The sequence below is a fragment of the Macrobrachium nipponense genome, chromosome 36 (genome assembly GCF_015104395.2).
Source record: "Macrobrachium nipponense isolate FS-2020 chromosome 36, ASM1510439v2, whole genome shotgun sequence".
Classification (NCBI taxonomy): domain Eukaryota; kingdom Metazoa; phylum Arthropoda; class Malacostraca; order Decapoda; family Palaemonidae; genus Macrobrachium; species Macrobrachium nipponense.
Genome location: NC_087220.1, coordinates 51,791,240 through 51,802,750, shown reverse-complemented (window position 1 = coordinate 51,802,750; position 11,511 = coordinate 51,791,240). Strand labels below are relative to the sequence as shown.

At 33.2% G+C, this 11,511-nt stretch overlaps 1 protein-coding gene across 2 annotated transcripts in view; it reads left to right on the top strand.

Moving 5' to 3' along the window:
* The window catches only part of LOC135203654 (kinesin-like protein KIF27), a 647,339-nt gene that overhangs the window by 463,326 nt on the left and 172,502 nt on the right, over positions 1 to 11,511 (top strand). For both annotated transcript variants that reach the window (XM_064233508.1, XM_064233507.1), the window contains one exon: positions 6,124 to 6,189. In XM_064233508.1, the coding sequence (XP_064089578.1) occupies positions 6,124 to 6,189 (66 nt within the window). The remainder of the gene's footprint in view (positions 1 to 6,123; positions 6,190 to 11,511) is intronic.

The following is an 11,511-nucleotide window of genomic DNA, read 5'->3' as shown; positions in this document are numbered from 1 at the left end:
GACTGTCACATCTAATTTGAAATGCACATCGTTTAAGGAGTACTGTCAGTTAATTAGGTTTCAGCACTATCCCTCATAATTGACGCCGTGCCGTCATTTCACTAAATCTCTGTCCAGGGATTCTGCAAACACAGGTCTCCACTCGGAGATAGGATCGATGTAGCATCATCTGCTTCAGACGTAAATATATTTTCAAGGCCAAACACATATCTTACATATGTCATATAAAAGTAATGTGTTTTTTCCCTCTTTTATTGTCCTTTCTCTTGTTCTATAACCTCCACACCGAGTTCTTCATCCTCCTCTCCGGATTCCATTTTACCTCAGCGTTTACTCTGTTTTTTCTCCTCTCTACTAACTCCTTTATACCTCAGCCTCTACTGTTTCGTCTTCTCTCTTAACTCCTTTTTTACCTCAGCTACTTTTACCTCCTGTCTACTAACTCCTTTTTGCCTCAGCCTCTGCCTAGATGACTTCTTCCTCCTCCTCCTCCTCCTCCTCCTCCTCCTCCTCCACTCCATCAGCCTTCCTCATTTCTCTCCCCAGAGCTGAAATCATGTAACATGAGCCTGTAGCCACACACGGAGAGAGAGAGAGAGAGAGAGAGAGAGAGAGAGAGAGAGAGAGAGAGAGAGAGAGAGAGAGATTTCTCCTCTGGCGTCTTTCCTTTCGCTCTTAAACCAACTAACTGGCTTTTTCGGCCTTAATGCCCAAACGACGCTATCTGATTACAATTATCATACAGCAATTAGGCAGTTTGGAACCCATCTAATTGTTCTCTGCATCTCAAAAATGCGGTTAATAAAGACGAGGGTAACTGCACCGCATATCGGAAACCCATAAGTGAGGGCCCGCCTTCTTGTCCTGGGGGGGTGGGGGTTTCGGGGGAGGGGCTTGCCTAGCTAGGAGAAGCCCTCCCTGAGCAGCGCCGCCCCTCTCTCTCTCTCTCTCTCTCTCTCTCTCTCTCTCTCTCTCTGGAAGCGTAAACCTCCTCTCTCTGTTCGACAGGCCCTTGGGTGTTCTAGAATTGAATACTGTAAGGATTTTTATCTTTTTATTATTATTATTTTCCAGCTGGCTGTGATCGTCTTCTGTAGGTTAATTAATTGATGAAGAAGAGAGGGTATGGAGCGGGTTTTTAGCGTTCAAGTGGCCGTGGGGGATTAGGGAAATCTTGATTACTTTAGTCATTGACGGGGCAAATGCCTTTGCTCGGAATTGTGACTGAGGAGGACCAGCCGAACGAAGCAAGTGTTTATAGAGAGTGGCGGAATTGATTTTGCTTTTTAGCGACATCAAATCAGATTCTCCCCTCTTGGGAAATAGAGGAAACCAGAGTCTAGTTTAAGCAAGAAAACTCTTTCCCTTTACATATAGTATGTGTGTTTGTATACAGATAGACAGATGTTGCGCGAATGACCAGATATGGCCACGGAATCAGAAGTCACTTGTTTGGGAGGATATTGCAAACTGGATAGCTATCACATAGAACGGCTGCTTCCTTCTCACAACCCTTTTTATCCCGAAGTACTTCCTCCTTCTAAACTTTTGTCTTTTCGCTCTCTCTCTCTCTCCTTCCATTCCCTGCCCCCCTTCCCTCCACTCCGCACCCCCTTGTCCTCAAACCCCCCCCCCTCCCAACCCCCCTACCCCTCTAACACCCTCTGCGTGCCTCGTAGCAGTAAGCAGATGCCAGGTTCTGTACCTTGGGCCAATATTATGCGCGGCCGCCGTAAGTTTCCGCCGCGGAACTAATGCATTTTTGCTGTCGGTTACGTTTTTAATAATGCACCCGAATATTCGCAATAAGTCTGCCGGTAATTGTCTTGCGTACTCGGCCCCCTGTACGAAGTGAGCGCGGACACGCTCCTCTGCCGCCGCCGTCTGGATTGAATAGATATACGTAAGTATGATCGCGAAGAAAAATGATGAAATATGGATGTCTGAGGAGATATGAATTATTAGCAAGACCTGTACTAGGAGGTATGTATAATCAGGAATTACCGAGGTGATCATACATATGTATGATCGTGAAGAAATATGATGAAATATGGATGTCTGAGGAGATATGAATTATTAGGAAGACCTGTACTAGGAGGTATGTATAATCAGGAATTACCGAGGTGATCATACACATATGTATGATCGTGAAGAAATATGATGAAATATGGCTGTGAGGAGATGTGAATTATTAGGAAGACCTGTGTTAGGAGGTATGTATAATCAGGTGATAGACACGTATGTATGATCGCGAAGAAATATGATGAAATATGCGTGTCTAAGGAGATACTAGAGAATATACTCTCTAGACCTTGGTATGTATAATGAGTGATAGATACATATGTATGATCGTGAAGAAATATGATGAAATTTGCGTGTCTGAGGAGATGTGAATTATTAGGAAGACCTGTATTAGGAGGTATGTATAATGAAAAGGTTGTATGTATGTAAAAAAAAAAATATGTAAGGTCGGAGATATGTATATGAATATGCATACATAGTCCAGATACGATTTGCGTGAATGCATACGTGATGAGGAAAATGTATGTAGATGAATTTGTATGATCAAGTGTATTTTTATATATAAAAAAATATATAATAATGTTTAGGTGTATACGTGATTTGGTATACTTACTCCCACAAGTACATTTATTTTCAGACATATATGCACACATTTGTCAGTGAATTGTGTGTATGCATGTAGACGTACGTATGGGTATGTATGGGCATATATGCCCACAGATAATGGCTGTATATGTATATACATATTTAGACTACTAATTATTCATCAGTTATTCGTAATGAGTGTTGTGTTTTTCGTCATATTTAGAAATGGGAATCACATATAAGCGAAATATTCTTGTATTTGGTTTAGTACTCACTTAGAATATGAAGAGAAAAATAACAGAGGAATGGATGAGAATATTTGATAACAGAAGAAGATTGAGGAATAGAGACGTGAAATTGCGTATGAATGATATGAGGTAACTTTGAAAAAGTCATTTCTATGTAGGTGTTGACAATATGCCTTCAGAATCCTGCAGGAATTCCATAAAATCGCGAGACGGAAAAAAAAAACATAAGACCGAAAAGACGCGAGAATTTCGAAAAGGGTCCCCACCTCCCTCCCCTACCCAAGAAAATGGTCGGAGAAATATTGAAGACGAGAAAGAAATAGAAATGAGATAAGAAAAAAAAAAGAATGAGAGAAGGGAAAGGAATTACCGAGGTGTCTGACAATGAGTGAGAGATAGCGAGCAATTGCCCGGATAATCGGAACGTGAAATTTCACCCGGCGAATAATAGCCGTATTTGGCGTAATGATGGCGAATTTTCGCCAAATGATGGCGAATATCGCCAGGTATCGGCCGTGTCATTTCTCCCTCCTCTCTCTACATATATTTCGTGTTTTTTTTTTTTTTTTTTTTGTCGTAGAGAGGACGACCTCCTCCCCCTCCTCCTTTTCCCGAGCGTATTTAAGACCGGAATCGTCGGGAGTCGTTGTTCTGTTACTGTAGGTAGCTGCGGTCGAAGCAAAATTGGAGTTCGAATAAGTCCTTTTTCTTATTTTTTTATTTTTATTTTTTTTTATTTCTTGTCTTGACTTTACAGTAATTTTCTTTAGCTTTTGACTACTTTTTATTTATTTTTTTTTATTTTTTTTTTTTTTTGCTTTTATATTTGGTTATATATATTTTATATATATATATATATATATATATATATTATGATATAATATTATATATATATATTACGTATCTATATATATATATTTATATATATATATATATATATATATTTCAGTTATTCTTAAAATACTCGTCTTGATTTGTAAGTCATATTCTTTAGATTTTTAATTTCTTTCTCATATATATATATATATATATATATATATATATATATATATATATATATATATATATATATATAGATATATATATATATATATATATATATATATATATATATATATACATACTCCACACACAGGTACATTTGTGTGTACAGCTGTGCATGTGTATACTCTCTCTCTCTCTCTCTCTCTCTCTCTCTCAATGCAGGAGGCAGCTACGGCGTGTTCATTCCCCCCCGTTTAGCTAACCACAGTACTAATTGGCGACTTGCGACTTAATATTTCTCCCTCCCCTCCTCTCCTTTCTCTTTTTTTTATTTTTTCATTATTATTTTTTTTATTCATAGAGGCTCTTGGCGTCAGGTTTCGTGGTAAATGACTTCGCCTATGGAGTTTGTTCTCAGCGTTGTAATTCAATTTCCTTATGCTTTAAAAGACCAGGTTTATTCACTCAGTTTTGTTAGTAGTATTACTAAAAAAAAATTGTTATCATTTTTCTCAGCATTGCTAATATATATGTCAATATTGAGAAGTTTTTTTTAATCACTAATATTGTGTTATTTAATTTTTGTCAGTATTGCTAATATTCGGGTCAATATTGCTATGTTTTTTCTATTTCATTTATGGCCATATTAATCTCTTTTTTTTCCGTGTATGGTAATATTGCTAAAATATTTTTTTATTTTATTTTAATTATGATAATATTGCTAATATTTTTTTTATTTCATTATTGATATCTTTTATGTTTGTTTGAATTTTTCTTATCAATTTTTATTATATGTTTTTTTTATCGAGTTTTTATTTATATGTTATCGGTTTAAATCTTATTTTCTTTATTATTATCATTAGACTAATTTATTCGTTCGTAATGTTTATGTATCAAAGCTAAACAAACATTTAACACATTTCACTTATACTAATTAATAGCACTTAAGAAACATTTCACCATTAAACCTCTCTCATCATTTTATCATGATTTGATCACTTAGAAGGTATTCAGTAGCTCTTGATAAGTAGTTTGTCAGTCTTAGTATAGTGATATCTGTTAACTGTTGTAGTCTTAGTTCAGTATTCTGTAACACTGGAATTTCATTATTCTAACATTTAAATATCAATATGCTAACATTTGTATTTTGACGTTTGTATTCTAAGTTTAGTGATGATAAAATAAATTTGAAGTTAGCATTCTAAGATAATTCAGTGTTGGAATTCAGACATGTTCCAGTTTGGGTGTTGTAGCATATTTGGATTTAAGAACTGTCACATAATTCAATATTAATATGCTATTAAAGAATTATATTTTTCTGTTATGTTTCAAATTTCAATATTAGTATTTTAACAAACAACTATAGTTTCCTATTTTAGTTCAACTACATTACTGTGACAGTATAGCTTCAGTATAATGACATATTTTGATTGAAATATTATAACATCTTTCAATAATTAACATTCTATTAAAGAACTAACATGGTATTTTGACAGTCAAGTTTTAATATTATGACATTTTGATTTAAATGGTCAAATAATATACTTTAAAAAATGGCTGCTTAAATTTTGTTTCCATGCTTATCAAAGCCTTGCTGAATCATTTTTGTAAATCGTTAGTCATCTGTATACACTATTTTGAATAACATATCTTTATTCATTCTAGTTTAAGTTATATGTAGACATTAAGATTTAACATTTTTAACATAGTCACTGATTCTTATGCATATTTTTTGCTCAATTCAAAATATATATATATATATATATATATATATATATATATATATATATATATATATGCTCATACATATATACATACATATTTGCTTATGTGTGTTAACATTACATCATATGTGTATATGGTGTATATCACTGAAACACTGTTCTCTCATCAGTGATGCGTAAGTATATATTTATACCAAATTCTTACTACACATACACACTCGTGTCTGTTTATATACATATATATACACACATGTATATATACATCTAATAAAAGGAGTCCATAAAAACGCCAAAATATAGAAAGTAAGTACTATATTTCAGAGACTGCTGGATAGACAGAAGTCTCTGAAATATACTGTTTTCTCTCTATAGTTTGGCGTTTGTATGGGCTCCTTTTCTTAGATGGAATTCTGTTGTAACAGAACATTTTTACCAGTCATATATATACATATGTGATTAAATATATAAATATGGCTGTGTATGTGTGTAGTGTGTTTGTTTTGTGTGTTCTTTTGTAAATGCCAAAGGCCATGCTAACAGTTTTCTCCCATCTTCCGCAGGTGGGTACGGCTTTGGTGGAGAAGGCCAGCGAGCAGCTGCAGGGGGAGATCCAGCATATTATCAAGGTAATAATAAAGTTATTTTTTTCGTTTTTTGAACCAGATTTTAGAATTTCCAAAATTTAGAGTTTCCAAAAATAAAAAAATCAGTTCTTGAGAAGTCAAAGAATTAGAGAAGTTCATCACTGTCGAGTAAAACAGAACTAAAAATTCACATTTTTAAGTTTTCCTCAATTTTATCAAGTGAGTTTTTCCAGTGGTGATGAAATGCATCGTAAGGACTTTAGATTTTGAATTAGAGTTTGAACTGCATTGAAGGAGAGATTTGTCATGTGTCTTGTAGATTATTTCATTTTAATTGTAAGTCAGTGAGGAAAGGAACAAAAAAAATCTTGAATTTGAAAGAAGTATTTTAGAGAAAGTAAAGATTCTTACAGAAGAGAAAATAAAAATAAAAAGTTATCAATAGCACTTTTTGATGCCTTAGATTACACAGAAGGTTTTTTATATATATTTTTTTGTTAGGTTTCGTTCATATTTTTTTGTTTTTGTTTTTTGGCCAATTAGTGACTTGTAAATAATCCATTTAATTAGCATACCCCTCTTAATCAAAGTGTGCGTGCGTGTCTGTGTGCGTGTTTGTACCTTAAAAAAAAAAAAAAAGACAAACCCTTTTACGTTTTTTGTTCGTTCGTTTGTGACCGTCATCGCCTTGCTTTCAATTTCCGTTGTTTGTTTCGTTTTCTCAGTCTTATCGTTTGTTCATTCAATCCGTCTTGTTTGTTTGTTTGTTTGTCTCACCCATGACCGTTTAAAAAAAACAGCTCGGTCGCCTGACTGCCTTCAGATGCAGTCGTGGTTTGAGATCCTTAGAATTAGCTCTAGACGGTCGCAAGATGTCAAAGACACCCACTAGTTATTTATTATTATTATTATTATTATTATTATTATTATTATTATTATTATTATTATTATTTTATTATTATTATTATTATTAGTCACCCCGCCAGATAGAAATGTTTAGATACACTTCCCCTAATCATCGCAGGAAGTCCTCAGGTAGACATGTTGAAGATAATCCATTCTTAAAGTTTTTTCTTTTTTTTTTTTTTCTCTGGGTGTTGCACAGATCGTGAGCTAAATGGGGAAAGGAAAGGTTATTGGAGAATTGTAGCTGATGTTTCACTAAATATGGAGATTGGGGTATATTTATGGTCATAGCCTTTTTACGTAGAAGCCAGATAAGATATTTACATTTTGAACTTAATGCAAAAAAAAGCTTCATATATGAGCATGCGTTAAAAATTCATTACACTTACAATGCACCGATGGAAGTCATCATAATCCTCTTTGTAGCTGGATTTTTATTTACTACAAAAACATCAAGTCGTCTTGATAATGTTTATATAATTTCTGAATATTATTTTTGAGAGGCCTTTGGTATCAGATGGTAATGTTTAAGCTATTATTACTTAACATTAAAATGATAAGAATTTACCTTGTTCACAATGAACAAGGTAGCACTTTGTAAATAACGAATGCGTTTCCTGAATAAACAAAGACGTAATTGGAAAGGACACTTTAAATCATTTCGTGATTATTCTTGTTAACATTTTAAAAAGCGAAGGCGCCCCCTTCCCCCACCCCATCAGTTCTCCAATAACACTTCTTTTTAATAGAGAAAAAACAGAATTAGATATCCGTGTTCGCTAGTTCGTTTGTCTGAGAGTACTCCACCACTTAGTTTAGCTCCTTATATGTGTCGTCTTTAGTTATCCTGAACAGTTTTTGTTGTCACAGAAAACGGGAATAACATTTTTTGTTGTCTGAGAAAACCTGATTAACATTTTGTTGTCTGAGAAAACGGGAATAAAATCTTTTTGTCTCAGAAAACGGGAATAACATTTTGTTGTCTCAGAAAACAGGAATAGTGAGAGTAAGAAAAACGACACTGAATGCTGAAAGAAGGTAGAAATTACTAAGAAATTTGTGTTATTTTACGTCGACTTTATTTATGGTTTGTAATGTATGTTTCTTTCTTATAGAAATAAAAACCCAGACGTTTTTACCTGGTGTGAACGTTTCCCTTAATTGCTTCTTTAGTTGACTTATCCGTAGTAATAGAAAATAGTATATATATAATAATGAACTGGAATACCGCATTGCTAATATTGACATAATATTTCATTATAAAACAGCACGGATATACGCCATACGAAAAATTAATATTCTACTTGTTAAAAAAAATTTAAAAAAATAAAAACGTTATATAAAACTAATTTTCAGAGAGAATAGGAAACTGAAGGCAAAGAGAATTATCTTCAAAAGTAAAAATTATGAATTCGTTATTACCATACGTAACCGTACATAGGAATAAATACTCGATGATAAGCTTCAAGCATTAATGAGTGAGTGGGGATTGTGTTTTATTTTCGTCATTACCAGTTAAGAGTTAAGGTAGAATTAGTATTATCATTGATATTATTTTTATTCCACCGTCATTATCATCATCATCATCCTTAATCTCATTATATTCTTGATTCCTTTCTGTCACTTCCGAGGATCTCGTTACGTTAAATAGCATTATTTCCTGGCATTATATCATTATATTATGTGCCTGAGCCCTGCTTGATCATTTCATTAAATAGTCGTTGAAAATCTAGTTAATATATCAATGTATTTTTTTTTAATCATTCACATTAATATGCTAAGATCGCATTTGGCATTTATTTTTCAAGTTTGTCTGTTCTTCTTTTAGAGTCGCGGCTGTTCCTCTCTCTCTCTCTCTCTCTCTCTCTCTCTCTCTCTCTCTCTCTCTCTCTCTCTCTCTCTCTCTCTCTCTCTCTCTCTCTCTGAGTATTCCAGCACCTCTAGACGCGTTTAATAAGATGCATAATTATTCAGTGGATTCGTATCATTGTAAAATGTCGATTACGAATTCCAGCAAACCAATTCTTGTAGCTTCAGTTCATGACTCAAAAGGTGAATATTTATTTTTTATTATTACCAGTGGTTAATGCGAGTATTTCTTACCACGCTGTTAATGTGTATATTCTGAATAAGATGATATAGTGGGCTATTCCTGGATTTTTCATTCATTATGTCTCGTTGTATTTCAAGGCAATTGTGCTACGTAATAAAATATGTATTGGTTCATTTTAATGCCAAACATTGAGACATTCATTGCAGAAATCTTAACCAAAGCTTGCTACGGTTCCTACACGATAACTCTTTATTTACATTAGTTACGGAGGCATAATTGCAGCCGTTGCGTTGCCACGAACCCTTTCAACGATCGATGCTCGTTAATAATAAGTTTTTAATCATTTTCATTTAATGTAGAACACCAGACATCACCTGGAAGTGTCATTTCAAGCGACGATTCCTTGTAGGAAAATTATAGGTTGAGACGCCCATCGATATCGAAGGTTCACTTTCGTTTGTTTTATTCACGCTTATTTCTAGAAGGACGGTGAAATAGAAGACTACTATTTTAAGGGACCTTCTCGGCATTAATGTTTAAATTCAAAAGGTTAAATCATTTGGGGATTTACGACTAAGTGGCCGCTGGATTATGAGAACGTCAGGTTGAGAGCGTAGACGGCTGGTAGCTTTTACCTTTGTTTGTGGGACTCGTTCGCTGTGACGTGTATAATAGTTAGAGAATAGAAAGTTGTCAAGACGGTGCCGTTCGCTTCGTAGCTTTTGCGCTTGGCTCCAGGTCTAGAGGTGCAAAATCATTATTATTATTATTATTATTATTATTATTATTATTATTATTATTATTATTTACTACTTTTAACTGTCAGTTTCTCCAGTCAGTCAGCTATCACTATCATCATCATCATCACTTTCATAATTTATTTTTAGCAATGGTATTATGATACTTTATGAAAATGTGGAGTACTTATTTAAGTATTTAGGCCTTATTCTTTTTACATTTTATTTATATATATATAATTTTTTGTTTGAGTGGAGTGTGAATGTGATATAAAATATGAAATATTAAATTCCTTAGCTTAATTTGATATTCGTTGAAACAATTGACGGATGGACAGACAAAAAGTTAAGTTTAAAATATATGATATTTTCAATAGAAATCAATTGTAAATATATGGTTAGTTATTTGAGAATTTTCTTTTTATAATTTGGGAATCCTTTTCACCTGGTTTTTTGGAAGGCTTTTTATATTTTAAAAAAAAAGCCTTGTTGCATAAAATAATTAACACGTAAATTCATAGGCTTGAATTATTAATTTCTAAATAGCATAACTTACTTCAATAGAATCTGAATAAGCTAAAATCAAAGGCTGTACAATATTTATAAGTAAATTAAGTTTCGAATATTTGTGGAATTTCATAGCCAGATTTAAAATTCAACGAAATGCCTAAGTATTTGTTTCTACATGCTGGTCATGTCATGGAGTCGCGTAACGCGTATAAAGAAAACTTGAATTATTCATTTGTTGTTTTCATTCATTATATTCTGTCAAGAAAATATTCAGATTTTAGTGTCTTTTTTTCTATAGATTTGAGTCGTTTTAAATAAATAAATGACTTGTCTTTTTACCGAAGTATATGAGCTTTGATTAATCTTACAAACATAGAATTTTGCAAACTTTCCACACATGCGCATTGTTGAATTTTTATTTTGCAAAAATTTCAGTCTGGATGTCATTCCTGCTCGTCTTATTGTAAATGATTGCTTTTGCGTTGAGTTAGATTAGTTTTTCAAATCAGTTGTGTCTTATTATGGACTTTGGTAAGTTTCAATTGAATGACAAGCTGATGTAACGTAAGATGATAATCCTCTTTTTATTAAAAAAAATAAAATGTCTTTTTTTCCATGATACCTAAAATCATTTACACGTAAATTCATGGACTTGAACCATTACTTTCTAAATAGCTTAAAGTACTTGAATAGAATCTGGATTAGCTAAAAACGAGGACTGTACAATTATGATTATATTCGACGTGAAAAAATCAGGTGAAAATGGACATTCCCAGTTTCAAAATTTAATCCATAAAATTACCTTTAGTCACAAGTAAGTATTTTCACAAAGATCTTGCGTCTCGCCTTGATCTGATGAATACGAGCCAAGTTTACTCATTAGGAATTTTAATACAATAGGCAGTTGACTTTAAAAATTATTTTAAAAATCGAACTGTAGGCGCCTATGAAAAATTGAGAACCACACGTGTTTGCTTGCTAGGAGCTGATCAGTTATTTAAAACGAAATTTTATAAAACAAATTTTATTCAAAGTCACATTTAATTTATCAAAATAATTATGTCATGCTTGGATCTCCCCATACCTCCAATTTTTTCGATTATTGCTATATTTGAAGAGAAAATATATATACCTTATTTTTAAAAGTATTTTTTCGCT